This window comes from Loxodonta africana, chromosome 1 (assembly GCF_030014295.1).
Source record: "Loxodonta africana isolate mLoxAfr1 chromosome 1, mLoxAfr1.hap2, whole genome shotgun sequence".
Lineage (NCBI taxonomy): Eukaryota > Metazoa > Chordata > Mammalia > Proboscidea > Elephantidae > Loxodonta > Loxodonta africana.
Window position 1 is genome coordinate 218,958,272 of NC_087342.1, and position 20,819 is coordinate 218,979,090.

Below are 20,819 nucleotides of genomic sequence, written 5' to 3' on the forward strand. Positions count from 1 at the left end.
ATCAAAACAGAATTTAGTAAGATTAATCTGGCATTGTTGTGTGAATGATTTGGAGATAGGTAAGTATTTTCATAATAAGTGGTTAATGAACTAGATATTGGTGAAAGGGGGAGGAAATGAAAAGGACAAGTGTAAGAGTTTCTTTGGAGCTGGAATGACCCAGAGTAAACAACTGTTTACAGAGGATGAGGGTTCCAGAGAAGGCACAGGTATCCTAGAAACTTTTATCTTTGGTGACTTGGAGAAAAGCAGAACTATGAACAGAAATAAAGAGGTCAAGGAGGAAGATTTGTGAATAATTAATCATATTTAGCTAAAAGGTTAGGTCACTTGGTTCTCAATAGAAATATCTATACATGTTTTTAAAATTACAAATATGGTCTCCACTTCCAGAGATTTTGATTTAAGACTGGGATGAGGCTTTGGCATCTTTATTGTTCCCCAGTTGATTCTGATGCATAGTTAGGGTTAAGAACCAATGGACATTATTGATAGTTTATGATGGCATATTTATTTAAAATTATGTACTTTTAATTCCCAGTGAAAATACTGTTAAAAGTTGTAGAGGAACAAACCTGATGCCTACTGTCTTAGGCTGGGTTCTGCAGAGGAACAAAACCAGTGAAGCATATATATAAATATGTAGAGAGAGATTTACTTCAAGAAAATGGCTCACACAATTGTGGAGGCTAGCAAGTCCCAAATCTGTGGGTCAGGTGGCTGGCTGAATGCTTCTCTTGCAGGCTCACAGAGGTGCAGGAGCTGGTGAACCCAAAATCTGCAGGTCAGGTGCGGCTGAAGGCATTTCCAGGAATGGGGGTCGATCAGAGGCCATGGCCGCCAGACCTTCTGTTAGCCCAATACAGGAACCATTCCCAAAGCCAACCTTTCAGACAGGGATTGGACTGGACTATGGGATAGAAAATGATACTGGTGAAGAGTGAGCTTCTTGAATCAAGTAGACACAAGAGACTATGTGGGCAGCTCGTGTATGGAGAAGAGATGAGAGGGCAGAGGCGGTCAGAAGCTGGCAGAGTGGACACGAAAATAGAGTGGAGGGAAGAAGCATGCTGTCTCATTAGAGGGAGAGCAACTAGCATATAGCAAGGTGTATATAAATTTTTGTATGAGAGACTGACTTGGTTTGTAAACTTTCACTTAAAGCACAATAAAAATTTAAAAAAGAAAAAGGATGGTGAGATGAGGAGAAACTGATAACGGATTAAATTGTTTTGAGTGCTTGGATTCAGCTATGTCTAAAATCTGCCATGAATATAACCTTCAGTTATGCCAAAAAAAAAAAAAAAGAATGGGGGTCGGGGTGTGAGGTAGGTATGGGGGGGCTTTCCCAGAACATCCCTATATATTGGATGCAGGCCACACCCCCAAAGAAACTCCCCTTCCAACTGATTGGCTGCTCACATCAGATCACACTCTGCCAAACCACTGTGAATCGTGGCCTAGCCAAGTTGACATAGCATGTTAACCATCACATATACTCTCTAGGAACTCAGTCTAGTCAGGAAAACAGGTTTATAAACCAAGAGTTACACACAATAAAGTTGGTGCTTAAAAAAAAAAAAAGCATGTGCTCAGCATCGTAGGATTATAGTAGATAGAGCTGCCTAAGTAGGAGTTTATTAACAACGTGGTGGTGTGGTAGTAGAGACCATCCCAGACAGGGAATAGCCCATAAAGGCACAGAATCAGTTTAAACAACTGGATCTACATTCAAAATGTACATCTTGGTTCTGTTCGGCAAATGATCCTCAGATTGTCCACGTTTCAGGGCCAGAAACTAAAGGTTCTCCTGCAGCAATTTCATTGGTATATATTGCGTTATCGTTTTCTTTAGCAAGTTATACTGTAACAGAGTAGCCATTGACTGTAAACCACCTGCAAACGCCTTGGCGCATCTCCACTGCGGTGGTTTGGAGGGGACCTTAATTAGAGAGGAACGTGGTCAGTAACTAACCCTACCCGCCAAAAACCAAACCAGTTGCTGTGGAGTCAGTTCCGACTCATGACGACCCCATGTGCACAAAGTAGAACTGTGACCTTTGGAAGCAGATCGCCAGGCCTTTCTTCTGAGGTGCCACCGGGTGGGTTCAAATCATCCGTATCCCCGTCAGTAGTGGTTTGCACCACCCCTACCCCATTATCATTAACAGACGGTAATTACAGGGCTTTCCTTCTTCCCCGTTCCACTTTCTCCCACAGTAACAAGCCACTGACTGGAGAAAGGACTGAGAAAACCCCACTGCTCTCACTGCTTGGGCCCCTTCTATCACTGACTTTTGTGAGTGAATGAATGAGTGTGCTTACTTTGCTGAACCATGAGACTGACTGTGTCTTCTGTTCTGCTTTGCAATATGCCATGTTGGTTCCTTATGGACAACTATATAAAATAACAGGAAAGATGTCGCTACTTCATACAAAATCTAAAGACCAGCAAGCACGTTTCCCCTTTCAGATGAGTGTACACAGTTGTAAGGATTTGTTAAGTCACTCTTGTTTTTATAAGTCTGAAGCAGCAATGAGTTCAGAGATGAAGAAAGCCAAAAAAGTTGGTATAAAACTGTCGTGTTCCGTGTAAATGTCATCAAAATAATCAAATGCAGTAACAGGTTTGGTGGCAATTTTTGTTCAAAGCTGTCACTACTTTTTTTTATAGTGAAGAGTGAAAATCTGGAAAATGTGGAGGAAAAAGGATATTTCGGAATTGTCAGTGTAAGGATTTTAGTTCATGAGTGGCCTATGACATCTGGTTCCAGTTTGCAACTAATTGTCATTCAAGAAGAGGTAGTAGAGATTGATGGAAAACAAGTAAGATAGTATGCTTATTAATTGGATATTAAATTGTAAAGATTTAAATTTGTAGTAGGTATTATGCATGTGTTAAATGCTTGTTTCTGATTTGATAAGGGAGAAGGTACCTTAATACCCGTATCTAGTCATTGAGAATTTTTGTTTGTTTTAGCATTTTGAAATGTCTTCATTTTTTAAAACATTGATTGTATTCATACATGTTTATATCACTTTAAAATGTTATGAACATCATTAAACAGAGGAAGTAAGTGAAGAGAATTTGTCCATAGCTGTGCTACTCATGTCCTCTGGCTGAGTTTCCCTAAGTGAAATAGAATTGAGAGTAAGCTTATACTGTTGTTGTTGTTGTGTGCCATCGAGTCAATTTTGACTCATAGTGACCCTTTAGGACAGAGTAGAACTGCCCCATAGAGTTTCCAAGGCTATAACGTTTATGGAAACAGACTGCCATGTCTTTCTCCCGCCAAGTGTCTGGTGGGTTTGAACTGCCAACCTTTCAGTTAGCAGCTGAGCACTTAACCACTGTGCCATGCGGGCTCCTTAAGCTTACACTAAAAACTAAAAAAAAAAAAAAAAAACCCATTGTCATCTAGTTGATTCTGGCTGATAGCGATCCTATAGGACAGAGTAGAACTGCCCTATAGAGTTTCCAAGGCTGTAAATCTTTATGGAAGCAGACTGCTACATCTTTCTCCTGAGGAGCAGCTGGTAGGTTTGAACTACCAACCTTTCAGTTAGCAGCCGAGCACTTAACCACTGCACCACCAGGGCTCCAGGCTTATAGTACTGATTGCTAAAGCAGACAGGAATATGATTAAAATTACAAATTAAATATCTGAGTGAGGGAAAAATAAAGAACAGGTGTCCAACTGGGACAAGTTTATTAGTTACAGAGATCAGGCAAGAAAATTTAGTTTTAGATTCTTATGGGGATGTCATTTAAAATAAAGAGTAATTGCTTATTTTTTCTTTCATAGGCTCAACAAAAGGATGTTACTGAAATTGATATTTTAGTGAAAAACCAGGGAATACTCAGACATTCAAACTACACGCTTCCTTTGGAAGAAAGCATGCTGTACTCCATTTCCCGGGACAGTGACACTTTATTTACCCTTCCCAACCTCTCCAGAAAAGGTAATTTAAAGACCATTATTCAAAGCGTGATGGAAATTACTTCTTTAGTTGGTAGTTTTATATATTCTTGAACTATGTAACATTTTACAAGATTTCTAACAGCTCCTATGTATTTTTAATCATAATTAATCTAACATATTTGGAAGTAAGCATTCAAAAATGCTTTATAACATGTATTACCTAATATGTCTATTTAAGGACTTTCAGAATGTATTTTGAGTCTTAGTAGAATGTGATCAATGCTGTTTGCATAGTGCATATAATGCCATTTTCCATAGTGCCATTTTGTTGTAATTACCCATTCTTACTCAGGATAATTATCACAGAATGTGTAATAAGAATATCATAACCAAAGCGAAAGCTAAGAAGTTTTCTGAACACAGCCAAACACTTTGAGGGGCAGAGTAGCTGGGGCTGGGTCCTGGGGACCATAGTTTCGGGGGACATCCAGGTCAACTGGCATAACAAAGTTTATTAAGAAAATGTTCTGCATCCCACTTTGGTGAGTGGCGTCTGGGGTCTTAAAAGCTTGTGAGTGGCCATCTAAGATGCATCAGTTGGTCCCAACCCACTTGGAACAGAGGAGAATGGAGAACACCTAAGACACAAGGAAAATATTAGACCAAGAGACAAAAGGTCCACATAAGCCAGAGACTCCATCAGCCTGAGACCAGAAGAACTAGATGGTGCCTGGCTACTACCAATGTCCACCCTGACAGGGAACACAACAGAGAGTCCCAGATGGAGCAGGAGAAAAGGGTGGCGTAGAACTCAAATTCACATAAAAAGACCAGACTTAATGGTCTGACAGAGACTGGAGGAACCTCTGAAGCTATGGCCCCCAGATGCTCTGTTAACCCAGAACTAAAACCATTCCTGAAGCCCAGTCTTCAGGCAAAGATTAGACAGGACTATAAAACATAAAATAATACTCGTGAAGAGTGCGCTTCTTCATTGAATCAGATACGTGAGACCAAATGGGTGGCTCCTGTCCAGAGGCAGGATGAGAAGGTAGGAAAGGACAGGAACTGGTTGAATGGAAAAGAAACCCTGGGTGGAGGGGGGAAGTGTGCTTTCACATTGTAGGGATTGCAACTAATGTCACATAAGAATATGTCTATAAATTTTTGTATGAGAGCTTAGCTTGAGCTGTAAACTTTCATCTAAAGGATAATAATAATAAAAAGAATACCATAAAGGTTCATTTGGAAAAGGTACTCATTTTTCCATTGTCATATAGAACTTTTTAAATTTTGACTTTCAATATGACAAAATCATAACTGCTGTAGCTCCCATATGACATTAGTCTGGATTTGACTGTCTTCTGTTCTGGTGATCTATTTGTCTATACCCTGGTGGCACAGTGGTTAAGAGCTATGGTGCTAACTAAAAGGTCAGCAGTTCACATCCACCAGGCGCTCCTTGGAAACCCTATGGGGCAGTCCTACTCTGTCCTATAGGGTCACAATGAGTTGGAACCGACTCGACAGCAACAGGTTTTTTTTTTTGCTAGCAGTAACAGCTTTAATTATTATAAATGTTGATAAAACCTTTGATACCTGGTTGGATCCACTCCAGAGATCTACTTCTACTCAGGTACTTTAGTAACAAAAAGAGAAACGCTGTCTAAGGTTGCAATCCAGGGGTGAGTTTTGGTTAGAAAGTGTGTGGGCCGTCTTTTTGCCCACCCTGTGCAAATACAGCGTCTGCCTTGGAGAACTCTGCTTACTCTATCCCTTCCTTCCCTACAGTACCAAGTAATGCACTTACTCTCAGACCTTTCTATTCCCACAGTCAGTCTGGTTAAAGTGAAATTTGGACCCAGAGGCTATAGAACTATTAAATGAAATGCCCTTCTGTTATTTGAATCAGTGAACAATCAAATATGTTTATTTTTTCTCCCATAGTAAAAGGTATATTCTTAGGATCTTAAAAGTTACTGGTATAGTAATCCTAGGATTAGCAGGAGAGATACCAGCATGCCCCAGCACTTTAGTAATATGGCTCTTCCTTCTCGGTAGAAAGTGTTGGCTCATTGCAGACCACCAGTCAGTATCTTATCAGGAACGTGGAAACCACCATAGATGAAGATGCTTTACCTGGCAAATTACCTGAAACTCCTCTCAGAGCAGAGCCCCCATCCTCATATAAGGTAAATCAGGTATTTGGTTATCTTTACACTGGTAAATCAAATCACTTATCTTTATATTTCAGGAGCCTTGGTGGTGCAGTGCTTACGTGTTTGGCTGCTAGCCAAAAGCTCAGCAATTCAGATCCACCAGCCGTTCCTTGGAAACTCTATGGGGTGGTTCTAATCTGTCCTATAGGGTCACTATGAATTGGAATCGACTTGACGGCAATGGGTTTATATTACAAGCAGTTACGGTAAAAAATTAAAAAAAAAGAATGAATAGATACTAGCATTTAAAATGAGGTGGAAACCATGGAGATTGAAACCATGAAGAATTTTTTTATAATGGATTCATTACTGTTTTAATGTGATGTAGTTTAAGTATCCCTATTTTCTTCAAATTTCATTCAATGATAATATAGCCCAGGTCATGATTATCAAGGCACCAGATTTATTTTGTTTGAGGATTTTCAGTTGCAAAATTCTTTCTCATATCCCCATTTCTTGGTTTATTCTGTAACTCCTACCTTATATACATACATGCCCATGGTACCCTCAGGATCTTGTACAGTGATTAAGCATAGTTGGTTAAGAGTATGCTTTCTGGAGTCAGCCTGTCTGGGTTTAAATCCTGGTTCTGCCATCTACTAGTTGTATAATCTTAGACAAGTTCTTAGCCTCTCTAACTTCAGTTTTGTCACCTATAAAATGGGACACCCACTTTAAAGGTATTGCCTATCTCATACGGTTGTTATAAGGATTAAATAAGATGGGCTCTACAGATAAATATACTTTGGCACCTACTAAGTACTTACATGTTACCAGTGATATGTCTACTGCTGACTAGGAAGATATTCAGGGTTCAGAGAGAGTATACTGCTATGTCCTTATATACCAATAGCTAGACCCCTTACCCAGAATAATTCCCATTTAAATGAGCAGAGTCTACAGTTTGTTTCAAAGGACTCCAGAAATTATACCTTGAAGAAGTTCTCACCGAAGGTTGGGATTTGAGGTTGCTGGAGAAACCCAGGCTGTGTTTTGCTGCCTGGACTACCTCCATCAGAGCAAGAGCTCAAGAACAGACTGTCTTCATGGTCCATGCCAGCATGGACTCCTTAGTGTCTTCTCTCAGTCCTCAAGGATAGAAACATGTTTTGTGCACAATGAACGTCTCATCTGTTCTAAAAGCTACTATCATGTTTGTCTTTCTCTTCCTTTTCTTGTCCCCCAACCACTGGAAGCAGTTATATGACTCTGGTCCATTTTGTTTAAAGTGGGCTAGCCTAACTAACCTCTTGTCAATTAGCAGTTATTTTCATGTGATTTATAGTTAGACAACAGTATAAATAATTTAAAGGATATTAACATTCTGTGCCTGTATTGTTAGGACATAATTTTTTAAGTTGTAAATAACTCTATTGAGGGACATTTGAAAATAAAATGTACCCATTTTAAATGTAGTTAGATATATTTTGACAAAGGTAGACACCCATGTAACCACCACCACAGTCAAGATATAGAATATTCCCATCACCCCAAAATCAGGACATAATTTTCAGTTTATTCTTACAGCTCGAATGAAACTCGTGTATCTAATCAGAACTCCTTTTTTTAGGTCATGTGTCAGTGGATGGAAAAGTTCAGAAAAGATCTGTGCAGGTTCTGGAGCAGTGTTTTCCCAGTATTTTTTATGTTTTTGAATGTCATGGTGGCTGGAATTACAGGAGCAGCTGTGGTAATAACCATCTTAAAGATGCTTTTCCCAGTTTATGAATACAAGTAAGTATTTCTTACTTTTGAAACAGTGTTAGCATTTTAAATGATTAAAAAGTGAGTTACATTTACTGTATTTTAGAGTAGAAAATACAAAAGTTAAATAAGGGTAAGACAAGTAAGAGGGAAATTAAGGCCTACTTTTTTTTCTAGCCCATCTTCTAGCAAAATTAAGACATTTATTGAATACCTATTATGCTCAAGATATTTCTAGGGATTCAAATGTGAGTAAGACAAAGTGTTCAGTCTAGTAGGGGGAGACAAGTATATGAATGTCAATAATGGAAAATGCAGTGCATATGATAAGAGATATAAACAAAACAGGAGGACTTCTCTATGTATCTTCAACCCTGAGGTATCAATTTAAAAGGTGAATTTATTTTCAGAAGAATACCAGGATATTCATTGCAGCCTTGTTTGTAATAGAAAACAGAAACAAGACAGGAACCATAGTGGAGGCTTGACCAGGTAATGGTGCACACATGCAGGGGGATTCTCTGCAACTGGAAAAGAAAGAGGCCTGCATACTGACATAGAAAGAAGCCTAAAACTGATTGGGCAGAAGAAGTTGCACAACAGTATGATCCTGTTTGTGTGTGCATGTACATAGAAAATTTCTGGAATGACAAATGTTATTTTTTTTTGTCTCTTGAACTTAGACGAAGGTTTACAGAACAAACTGCTTTCTCATCAACCGCTACACACATTGTTGTATGACATTGGTTAACAACCCCACGACATGTCAACACTCTCCCTTCTCAACCCTGGGTTCCCTATTACCAGCTGTCCTGTTCCCTCCTACCTTCCAGTCCCTGCCCCCAGGCTGGCGTGCCCCTTTCGTCTTGTTTTGTTCCATGGGCCTGCTCAATCTTTGGTTGAAGAGTGAACCTCAGGAGTGCCCTCATTACTGAGCTGAAGGGGTGTCCGGGGGTCATACTCTCAGGGTTTCTCCCGTCTGTCAGGCCAGCAAGTCTGGTCTTCCTTTCTGAGTTAGAATTTTGTTTTACATTTTTCTCTAGCTCTCTCTGGGACCCTCTCTTGTGATCCCTGTCAGAGCAGTCAGTGGTGGTAGCTGGGTACCACCTAGCTGTCCTGGACTCAGTCTGGTGGAGGCAGTGTTAGACGTGGTCCATTAGTCCCTTGGACTAATCTTTCCATTGTATCTTTAGTTTTCTTCATTCTTCCTTGCTCCTGAAGGGGTGAGACCAGTGGAGTGTCCTAGATGGCCGCTTACAGGCTTTTAAGACCCCAGACACTACTCACCAAAGTAGAATGTAGAACATATTCTTTATAAACTCTGTTATGCCAACTGAGCTAGATGTTCCCTGAGACCATGGTTCCCACAGCCCTCAGCCCAGCAATTCGGTCCCTCAGGGAGTTTGGATGCATCTATGGAGCTACCATGGCCTTGCCTTGTACAGGTTGTGCTGGCTTCCCCAGTGCTGTGTACTGTCTTATCCTTCACCAAAGCTACCACTTATCTATTGTCTATTTTTCCATCCTTACGCCTCCCCTCCCTCATAGCCATCAAATAGTTTCTTTTTGTATGTAAACCTGTTCATGAGTTTTTACAGTAGTGATCTCATATAGTATTTGTCCTTTTTTTTACTGCATAATGTCCTCCAGATACATCCATGTTATGAGATGCTTCACAGATTCATCGTTGTTCTTTAGCGTTGCATAATACTCCATTGTGTGTATGTACCACAGTTTGTTTATCCATTCATCTGTTGTTGGGCATCCTAGGTTGTTTCCATCTTTTTGCTATTGTGAACAATGCTGCAGTGAACATGGGTATACATATATCCATTCGTGAGACGACTCATTTCTCTAGCATATATTCCTAGGGGTGGGATTGCTGGATCAAATGGTGTTTCTATTTCTAGCTAAGGAAGTGCCACATCGGTTTCGAAAAAGGTTATATCATTTTGCATTCCCACAAACAGTGCGTAAGAGTTCTGATCTCCCCACATCCTCTCCAACATTTTTTCTCTTTTTTTGATTCATGCCAGTAATGCTGGGGTGAGATGGTATCTCATTGTGGTTTTGATTTGCATTTCTCTAATGGCTAGAAATTGTGAGCATTTCCTCCTGTGTCTGTTGGCTGCTTGAATGTCTTTGGCAAAGTGTCTGTTCATTTCCTTTGCCCATTTTTTAATTAGATTATTTGTCTTTTGGTTGTAGAGGTGTTGGGTTTTCTTGTAGATTTTAGAGATGAGACCTTTATCTGATTTGTAATAGCCAAAATTTTTTTCCCAGTCTGTAGGTTCTCTTTTTACTTTTTTGGTTAAGTCTTTTAATGAGCATAAGTGTTTAACTTTTAGAAGACCCCAGTTATCTAGCTTATCCTCTGGAGTTTGTGTGTTGTTGGTTGTGATTTGTATCCTGTTCATGCCATGTATTAGGGCCTCTAGTGTTGATCCTGTTTTTTTTCCTATGAACTTTATGGTTTTTGACTTTATATATAGGCCTTTGATCCACTTTGAGTTAGTTTTTGTATTTGGTATGAAGTATGGGTCCTGCTTCAGTTTTTTGCAAATGGACATCCAGTTTTGCCAGCACCATTTGTTACAAAGACTGACTGTTCCCCATTTGATGGACTTTGGGCCCTTGTCAAAGATCAGGCGACCATAGGTGAATGGATTTACATCTGAGTTCTCAGTTCTCTTCCATTGGTCAACAGTGTATCTGTCATTGTACCAGTACCAGGCTGTTTTGATTAGTGTAGCTGTATAATAGGTTCTGAGGTCAGGTAGTGCAAGTCCTCCGACTTTATTCTTCTTCTTCTTCTTCAGCAGTGCTTTATTTATCTGGGGCTTCTCCCCTTTCCATATAAAGTTAGTGATAAATTTTTCCATCTCTTTAAAGAATGTTGTTGGTATTAGGATTGGTATTGCATTGTATTTGTAAATTGCTTTGGGTAGAATTGTCATTTTCACAATGTTGAATCTACCTATCCAGAGCATGGTATGTTTTTCCATTTAGGCAGATCTCTTTTGGTTTCTTGCAGTAGTGTTTTGTAGTTTTCTTTGTATAGGTCTTTTACATCCCTGGTTAGATTCATTCCCAAGTATTTTATTTTTTTAGTGGCTATTATAAATGGTATTGTTTTCCTGATTTCCTTTTCATGGTCCTCTTTATTTATTTATTTTTCATCATTCTCTTTATTGGTGTATAGGAATCCAGCTGATTTTTGTATGTTTATCTTGTATCCTGCAACTCTGCTGAATCTTTCTATTAGTTCCAGTAGTTTTCTCATGGAGTCTTTTCGATTTTCTTAGCTTCTTCATTACCAATTTGGATGCCCTTTATTTCTGTTTCTTGCCTTATTGCTTTAGTTAAGACTTCTAACACAACGTTAAATAGGAGTGGTGATAAAGGGCATCCTTGTCTTGTTGCGGTTCTCAAGGGGAATGTTTTCAGCCTCTCTCCATTAAGAATAATGTTGACCATTGGTTTTGCATAGATGCTTTTTATTCTGTTGAGAAATTTCTCTTCTATACCTATTTTATTGAGAGTTTTTTTCAGGAATGGGTGTTGGACTTTGTTGAATGCTTTTTCTGTGTGAATTGAGATGATCATGTGATTCTTTTCTTTCTTTTTATTTATGTGGTGGATTACATTGTTGTGATTTTCTGATGTTGAACCATCCTTGCGTATGTGTTCTGAATCCTGCTTGGTTGTGGTATAAAATTTTCTGGATATGCTGCTGAATTCTACTGGCCAGAGTTTTGTTGACAATTTTTGTATGTATATTCATGAGAGATACTGGTCTGTAATTTTCTTTTTTTGTGGTGTCTTTGCCTGGTTTTGGTATCAGGGTTATGCTGGCTTCATAGAATGAATTCAGAAGTATCGTTTCCTTTTCTATGTTCTGAAATAGCTTGACTAGTATTGGTGTAAGCTCTTGTCTGAATGTTTGGTAGAATTCTCCAGTAAAGCTGACTGGGCCAGGGCTTTTTTGGGGGGGAGGGGGAGGTTTTTTTTTTTTTATCTTGTTATGGGTCTGTTCAGATTTTCAACATCATTTTGTGTTAGTTTGGGTAGGTCTTATGTTTCTAGAAATTTGTCCATTTCCTCTAGGTTTTCAAGTTTGTTGGAGCATAGTTCTTCATAATACTGTTATAATCCTTTTTATTTCAGCTGAGTCTGTTGTAATGTCCCCCATTTCATTCCTTATCTGGGTTATTTGTGTTCTATCCTGTTTTCTTTTGTCAATTTGGCCAGTGGTTTGTCGATTTTGTTGAGTCTTCAATGGACCAACTTTTGGTTTTGTTGATTCTTTTTTCTATTCTCTATTTCATTTATTTCTGCTCTGATCTTTATTATTTCCTTTCTTCTGGTTGCCATGGGCTTCTTTTGCTGTTCTGTTTGTTCATATTGTGTAATTAATGTTTTGCTTTTGTCCCTTTTATTCTTTTTTGATGTGTGCATCTAGTGGTATAAATTGACCTTTGAGGACTGCCTTTGCTGTGTCCCAAAGGTTTTGGTATGATGTGTTTTCATTTTTGTTTGATTCTAGGAACTTTATTTTTGTGCTTTCTAGGAACTTTTTGATTGCATTCTTCTATTATCCAGTGGTTTTTAAGCAGGGTGTTTTTCAGTTTCCATGTAATTGATTTTTTTTCCTTACTCTTCCTGTTGTTAATTTCTACTTCGATGGCATTGTGTTCAGAGAAGATACTTGGTATTATCTCAACGTTTTGGATTTTTTGAGGGTTGCCGTGTGGCCTAAGGTGTGGTCTATTCTGGAGAACATTCCATGTGCTTTGGAAAAGAATGTGTACTTTGCAGCTGTTGGGTGGAGTGTTCTGTATATGGCTATGAGATCAAGTTGGCTGACTCTGCTCTTCAGCACTTCTGTATCTTTGTTGAGTTTCTTCTTAGATGTTCTGTCCTTTACTGAGAGTGGTGTGTTGAAGTCTCCCACTATTATTGTGGAACTGTCAATTTGTTTTCAGTGCTGGTAGAGTTTATGTATTTTGGAGCCCTGTCATTGGGAGCATAGATGTTTATTATGGTTAAGTCTTTATGATGGATCGTACCTTTAATCATTATATAGTGCCCTTCTTTGTCTTTTATGGTGGATTTTGTTCTAAAGTCTATTTTATCAGATATTAGTATTGCCACTCCTGCTCTTTTTTGGTAGTTATTTGCTTGATATATTTTTTCCATCCTTTGATTTTTAATACATTTACGTCTTTGTTTCTAAGGCGTGTCTCTTGTAGACAGCATATTGATGGATCCTTTTTTTTTAATCCATTCTGTCACTCTGTGTCTCTTTATAGGTACATTTAGGCCATTTCTATTCAGTGTTAATTATTAATAGGTGTGAGTTCATTGCTGTCATTTTGTAGTACTTTTTTTGTGGTGCTAACATTTTCTTTGTTCCTCTTACTCTCCTGTCTTGAGTTCCTCTTGTTTGTGGGTTTCTTTTGCATTTCTTATGTTTTTGTAGATTTTGTTTTTCTGAGAGTTTATGTCTTCTTTATTTTGATGAGTAGGTTTGTTAACTTCCTTTGTGGTTACCTTGAAATTTACCCTGATCTTCCTAGGTTTGAACCAGTCTACAATTACTTGGTATCACCTTGCCTTCCTCTCCATTAGAAAGTTCTATACCTATACCGTTTATTCCCTCTTTTATTGTTCTGATATTGTTGTCATTTACAGATTAATCTCTCTGGTTTCCTGTTGCAATTGTTTTGGTTTTGGATAGTCCTTGAGAGTTCATTTCCTAGCTGGTATAATCTTGCGTCCTAGATTCAGGCTGTCGTCTGATGTTGTTTGTTCTTAGACCAAAGGACTCCCTTTAATAATTCTTTTAAGTTTGGTTTGTGTTTTACATATTCCCTTAATTTCTGTTTATCTGGAAATGTCCTAATTTCACCATCATATTTGAACAAAAGTTTTGCAGGATATATTATTCTTGGCTGGCAGTTTTTTTTCTTTCAAGGTTTTATACATGTCATCCCATTGCCTTCTTGCCTGCATGGTTTCTGCCAAATAATCGGAGCTCAGTCTTACTGTTTTTCCTCTGTATGTGACTTTTTGTTTTTCTCAAGCTGCTCACAGGATTTTTTGTCTTTGGTTTTAGCAAGTGTGATTATGATATGCCTTGGTGTTTTTCTTTTGGGGTCTATCCTATTTGGAGTTCATTGAGCTTCTTGGATGGTCAACTTTTCATTATTCATGATATTAAGGAAGTTTTCTATCAGCAGTTCTTCTATGATCCTCTCTCTTTTCTGTTTTCTCTCCCTGTTCAGGAACTCCGATCGCATGCACATTTTTGCTTTTGATTATATCCCACAGAATTCTCAAGGTTTCTTCATCTTTCTTCGTTCTTTTTTCAGATTTTTCCTCAGAGTTGTAGCCAAGTGTTTGTCTTCAATTTTGCTAATTCTGCCTTCTGTCATTTCAGACTTGCTCCTCAGCCCTTCTGTGACACTGTCCATTTCTGAAATCTTGTTTTTCTTTTGGATTTGTAATTGTTGTTTTTGAATGATTTCTGGTTGTGAGTTTATTTTGGCATTTTGTTCCTGTGTTATGGCCCTGAATTGTTTCATTTTTTTGTCTGTTTTCCTTGAATTTGTCTGGCTTTTCCATAAATTTGTCTATTTTTTCCTTATTTTTGTCTGCTTTTTGCTTCAACTCTTGGATTGCTCCGAATATTAGAGATTTGAATTTCTTATCAGGTAGTTCTAGTGCCTTTTCTTCTACCAGAAAGTCATCTGGTATTTTATTTTGGATGCCTACTGGAACCATCCTGTCCTGTTTTTTTTATATGTTTTGATATTGTCTCCTATCTTTGGGACATTCAGTAGTTATTTTGTTTTTTGATGGTAGATTTGTTTCATCCTGCTTTTTTGTTTTATTTTATGTTTGAGCAGGCAGGCTGTGCGTTCTTTGTTGTTTGCTCTTCTGTAGTCACGGTACTTTTCACCTCTTTGTCCAATGGGCAGGGCCAGTCATTCCGCTGTGGTGCGGCAGGGCAGATCCAGCTGAAGGGGAAGGGCTGGGACAGGTTTATGGCAAACACTATAGCCAACAGGGGCAGGAATCAGTGCTGGGCAGGTTCCAGTAGGCCGTGCCTGTGCTGCTCAGGGGTTTGATGTTCAGTGCACTGTGCAGGTAGGCAGGAAGGAGGAGGGAGGTTTTGATGTGTGGAGCTAATAGGGGTATGGGAAAGAGGAGAGGGGGAGGGAGAAACAGGAGCCAAAAACAAACAAGCAAAGGAAAAAAAAAAGTACTAAGGGAGCTTGTTGTTGGAGTGGATAGATAACGAGAAATGAAGAAAAGGAAAAGGGAAAAAGAAAAAAAGTAGATCAAAATTTGGAAAAGGAATAAAGAAAACCCCCCCCAGGAGTCCCAGCGTCCCACCAGTGGGGCTGTTAAGACTGGGGAAGTAGTTCCCAGGCTGTGCAGGATAGCCTGGCTAGAGGGGGTATAGATGTCACACAGCACCAGGTATTCAGGAGACAGGAAAAGAATATAACTGTAGAGAGACCAGAACTGAAAAATGGAGAGACAGAAAGGGAAAGAGAGAAGAAAGAAGAAAGGGGGGGGGGGGGGAGAAAGAAATGCCCCCAGGGATCCCACCTACGCAGCTGTGCAGATTGGTGGAGTGGCTCCTAAGCTGTGTGGTGCAGCCTGGCTAGAAGGGGGTCCCAAGCTGCAAAAAGAAAAACAAAACAAAAACAAAGCAAAACAAAACAAGCAAACAAGGAAAAAGAAAGCCCCAGGGCTCCCACCAGCATGGTGTCACAGGCCGGGGGAGTGGTTCCCCAGCTGAGTGTGGCTTCACTGCCTTTCAAGAAGAAGATGGCACACAGAGCCAGGTGTCCAGAGAAAGGACGGGGAGGTGGTAGGAGACACAGAAGAAACCAAAAGAGATAGAACCAACACCATTTCAGGGGCCTGGCTAGTGTGGGCAGGACAAGAGCCTGAGGCTTGCAGGAAGTAGAGGACTGACTCGGATGGAGGGAGGGAGTGGAGGGTTAGGAAAGTGTATATCGCTCCCTACTGAGTGCTCTGTCTCCTGCTGGGAACTTTGGGAAGCTGCTTTCTCGTACCCCGTCTGCTGATCTCCAACATGGGTTCGGGCGAATCCAAGTGGCATGAATGCTGCACAATTCCCAGCCAGCCAAGCCACTACAGCTAGCCAGGAAGCTCGGAGGTAGAGCAGCAGGGAGAGAACAGGGGGGTGGGAAAGCATGTATTGCTGCTTACCAGGTGTTCTGGGTGTTCCACAAAGCTGCCTTCCTGTGCTCCTGTCTGCGGACTCCTGACAGGAGTCCAAGATGGTGGATCTGTGCTGCGTTAGCTGACGGGGCCTTCAGCGCGTTATCTCTCCTTGCTCTCTGTCCTCTGTCAGTTTCTTATTCCATTCGGTGCTTGGCTGAGTTATTCATCTCTACATTTGACACTTCAGGTTCCAGGAATGATGTTTGTCTCTGTTTTACTTAATTTTTCGGGTCTTTGTTGTGGAGGGACGGTGTGGTGCTTTCGTCTATGGCACCATGTTGGCTGGAAGTCCAAATGTTATCTTTGATGAATAAGAATGAGAGCAGATGTGGAGAGAGACTTATCTTTCACTTTCCCTCTTCTATATAGTTTGGTTTTTTTTTTAAGCGTAAGAAATTGTTAGTTTTACACTAAATAGACAATAGATAAGTGGTAACTTTGTTGAAGAGTAAGATAGTACCCAATATTGGGGAAGCCAGCACAACTTGTACAAGGCAAGGTTATGGAAGCTCCATAGACACATCCAAACTCCCTGAGGGACCGAATTACTGGGCTAAGGGTTGTGGGGACCATGGTCTCAAGGAACATCTAGCTCAAATGGCATAACATAGTTGATAGAAAAAAGTTCCACGTTCTAATTTGGTGAGTAGCGTCTGGGGTCTTAAAAGCCTATGAGTGGCCACCTAAGATATTCCACTGGTCCCGCCCCCTCTGCACCAAGGGAGAATGAAGTAAACTAAAGACACAAGGGAAAGATCAGTCCAAAGGACTAATGGACCACAACTACAACAGCTTCTACCAGACTGAGTCCAGTACAACTAGATGGTACCAGCTACCACCACTGACTACTCTGACAGGAATCAATAGAGGATCCCCAACAGAGCTGGAGAAAAACGTAGAACGAAATTCTAACTCATAAAAAAAGACCAGAGTTACTGGCCTGACAGAGACTGGAGAAACCCCAAGAGTATGGCCCTGACACCCCTTTAGGTCAGTAACGTAGTCACTCTTCACCCTTCATTCAGAGATTAGACAGGCCCATCGAACAAAATGAAGCTAAAGGGGCACACATCCAGGGGCAAGGACTAGAGGGCAGCAGGGGACAGGGAAGCTGGTAATAGGGAACCCAAGGTTGAGAAGGGAGAGTGTTAACATATCGTGGGATTGTTAACCAATGTCATAGAACAGTATGTGTACTGTTCAATGAGAAGCTAGTGTGTTCTGTCAACCCTCATCTAAAGTACAATAAAAAAATTATTAGTTTAAAAATAAATTTATTGTTAGCATTTTTACAAGTTAGTCATTTTTGTTGTCTTAATAGAAGCAAATTTCCATGGAGATGAGCAGTTTTTGGTTTAGCTAAATTACATTGTACTCTGTTGAAAAGACCATAGGATTTATCAGAAAACAGACAAAATTTGAACATTTGCTTTGCCACTTGCTTGTTACGAGGTCTTTGAAACTCGTTTCTTTCTGTGTGACAGTGAATTAATGCCTGTGTTGAAGGATTGTTAAAAAGCAATGTCATAACACAAGCAAAGCACCTGCAGCCTAAAGAAATATTAGTGCTCCTCCCCGTTTTTAGTTTGGGTTTCCCCCGAAGAACTGGTATTCCCATTCCTTTCCTGATAATGAAAATTCTGTACCTTACAATTTTCTTCCTTTCCGTTGGCTTCCAGGAAGCTCAGTGCTTTTTTTGACCTTTGTTATGTAAGCCTACACTGAAAACACTATTGTAAAACGTTTTTCATTGTTCTTTTACAAATGTTTTCTTTGCTGTGGACTCCTCTGGGAAAAGATGCAATGTAAAATTAACAACCACATTTGCTATATACTTTGTTAGTGGTAGGTTGTACTGAGGATACTAGGTAGTCAGAGATTTAATCAGTACAGAATTGTGGAGAACAATTAGGGAACGTTCTCCTTCACTCCCCTGTTCTTCTACTCTTATTCTTGTACCTACAGGTAATGATTGTCAGCTGCTGGGTGTGCGTCTTTTATCCGAATTCTATGTATTGATTTAAATGTTTACTAGGTAATTATAATTGGTTACCAACCTAGACTGACTTTCAGCAAACTGCATTTTTTATTAAGACAGAGGTTCTCAAACTTTCTTGTTTACAGCACCCTCAGTGTGCCAGTGGTTTCTTGGTGCCCCTGGGCCAAAAGAAAATATTTTTATTTCATTCTTAAACTACTTGTTAATGGAATGTGTGTGCCTATAGGGTACTACACAGAACTTCCTATCTTGGAATTAGGTATGACACTGCCACCCTCATTTCCTGTTCAACATTAGTTCTTTCGTGTTATTTGCTTTGTATCATAGTAACCACCAAAAACTCAGCTTTGCAAAGACTTCATTGAAAGGAATGCAGTGCAATCTAACGTTGAAACCGTGAACTGCCTCAACCTAGTAGTATGCATGAAGTCTCTTGAAAATTTAAAATCTTCTGTGGGTGCCTCTGTGAGTTTGCTGTGCTGTCCCAGGGGCCTCAGTGCAGTTTGGCAACCATGAACTTAAGGTCTTTTCCTTTCAATACATATAGACTCATTTACTTTTTTTTTAATGGCTGCATAGTGTTCCATATACCATAATATAACCATTCCTCTATTGGGCATTTAGGTAATTTCCAACTTCATACTATTTCTAATAATGCTCTAGTATACACTCTTGGACTGACATTTCTTTGCACATGTATATTTAGGTGGAATAGAGTCCCCAAAGTGAAATTACTAGGTCAAAAGGGTGTGTGTATGTAACAACTCCACAACACCTAATAGTAATCGTTTTTGATTCTGCCACTACAGACAAAAAGCAAAAAAAAAAAAAAAAAAAAAAAACCCTCATTTTAATTTGCTTATTCTCCTTACTGAGTTCTAGTGTATTTGTGGTAATTGGCTGTTTAAATTTCTTCTGTGACTTGCCTATTTATAGTCTTTGCCTATTTTTCAATTAGATTGCCTTTTATAATCATTAATCTACAGGAGCTCCTTTGTCTATTACATATAGTACATATTGCAGATATTTTTTTTATCCCAGACTACCATTTGTAGTATGGCACTTCACAGACAGAAGTTTTAAATTTGGAGTGAAAGTAATTTTTTATGGCTTCTAGGGCTTGCATTTTGCTTAAGTCATCCTTTCCCATCTTAAAATTACATAAGTGTTTTCTTAGAACTTATTTTTACCATCACTTTTGTGTACAGTTTAAGCTAGAATTCTGATTTTGTTTTCCAAATGGAGCAGCCATTGTCCCATCATCAGTTTGCCCACTGACTTGGAATGTGACCTTATTATAAACTAAATTCCCATATAACATTATGTCCCATAGCAGCTGGTGGATTCACACTGCTGTCCTTTTGGATAGCAGCTGAGCTCTTAACCACTATGCCACCAGGGCCCCTGCATTACTATAATCGTTTATAAAACCTTTGATAGCTGGTTGGATCCACTCCAGAGATCTACTCCTGAGCAGGCACTTAAGTAACAAAAAGAGAAATGCTGCCTAAGGTCTGAGGTTGCGATCCAGTGTTAAGTTTTGATTAGACAGCTACGTGGGCCCAGGCTTTTTACCCTCCCTGTGCAAATCTAGTGTCGGCCTTGGAGAACTGCACTTAGTCTATGCCTTCCTTCCCTAAAGTACCAAATAATGCACTTCCTCTTGTACTGTTCTAGTCTCACCGTCAGGCTGGTTAAAGTGAACTCAGCGTTTTCGTACAACTATTACAAACTATGAAATGAACCTAGGTATATATTTAAAAAGCCTTTTAGTAGCCCGATCTTACTGTCAAACTATAGGCTGAGGAAATGTTTGATCTTGATAGTAATTAATTGTCTTATATTTCAGAGGAATTCTTCAGTTGGATAAAATGAATGTTATACCTGTGAAAGCTATTAACTTATATCCAGATGGGCCTGAGAAAACAACAGAAAACCTTGAAGATAAAACACGTATTTAAAACACCTTCTCAAATCACGGACTCTGAATTTGTCTATTGCCTCCAAATTTGCCACTTGAATATAATTTTCTTTAAATCATTAAGAATCAACTTACACTAGACAAAGTTCTAAACTCCTAAGACTACCTAAAAATTGACCTTGAAAGTGACAAGGTCGCCTTATTCTGAAACAGAGCTGGCTATTCAGATGATTGACTGTTCAGGACAATTAAAACCAAGTGCAAGAGGAGACGTGTGAAAAGACTTTGGAATTACCAAAAGGGAAAAAAGAAAAGGGCAAGACAAAATGCCATGTGCCAATAACTTTTCAAGGTGCCTTTGTTAAGAAAATTATATCCACTTAATTAGTATAATATATAAGATTTTATGAAAAGCACTTTATGAAATCCTAATTTAAACATTCAAGAACTTAACAAACACTTATTTTTTTATCTAGTACAACGTGCCTTTATATTAAGTTTGTGACTTAGTATGAAATCACTGAACTGTATTATAATTTGATTGAATACTGTACCAAGACTACTTACCTTGAATACATGGGGATTTGAAAGTAATAGTGACATGTTCTCACTCTAAACTTTTGTGGTGGGGAAAAAGTATAGCTTTTTTGGTTAAAATTATGTAAGAACTTTGCCCACGTGAGAACTACCTACATATGATAATAGGACCTTTCACTTACACTAGCTGAAACCAAGGTTCAGAACAGTTCAAGAGTCCACCAGTATCATAGAATTGAATGTGCCCTTGG

General features: G+C 39.3%; 1 protein-coding gene across 1 annotated transcript in view; it reads left to right on the forward strand.

Annotated features, from left to right (window-relative positions):
- Positions 1-20,300, forward strand: part of GINM1 (glycosylated integral membrane protein 1) — a 35,394-nt gene extending 15,094 nt beyond the window's left edge. Inside the window, exons 4-8 of the mRNA XM_023549384.2 lie at positions 2,675-2,826; positions 3,807-3,963; positions 5,985-6,115; positions 7,713-7,876; positions 19,960-20,300. Coding sequence (XP_023405152.2) covers positions 2,675-2,826; positions 3,807-3,963; positions 5,985-6,115; positions 7,713-7,876; positions 19,960-20,071 — 716 coding nt within the window. The 3' untranslated portion in view covers positions 20,072-20,300. The remainder of the gene's footprint in view (positions 1-2,674; positions 2,827-3,806; positions 3,964-5,984; positions 6,116-7,712; positions 7,877-19,959) is intronic.
- Positions 20,301-20,819: the final 519 nt, after the last annotated feature.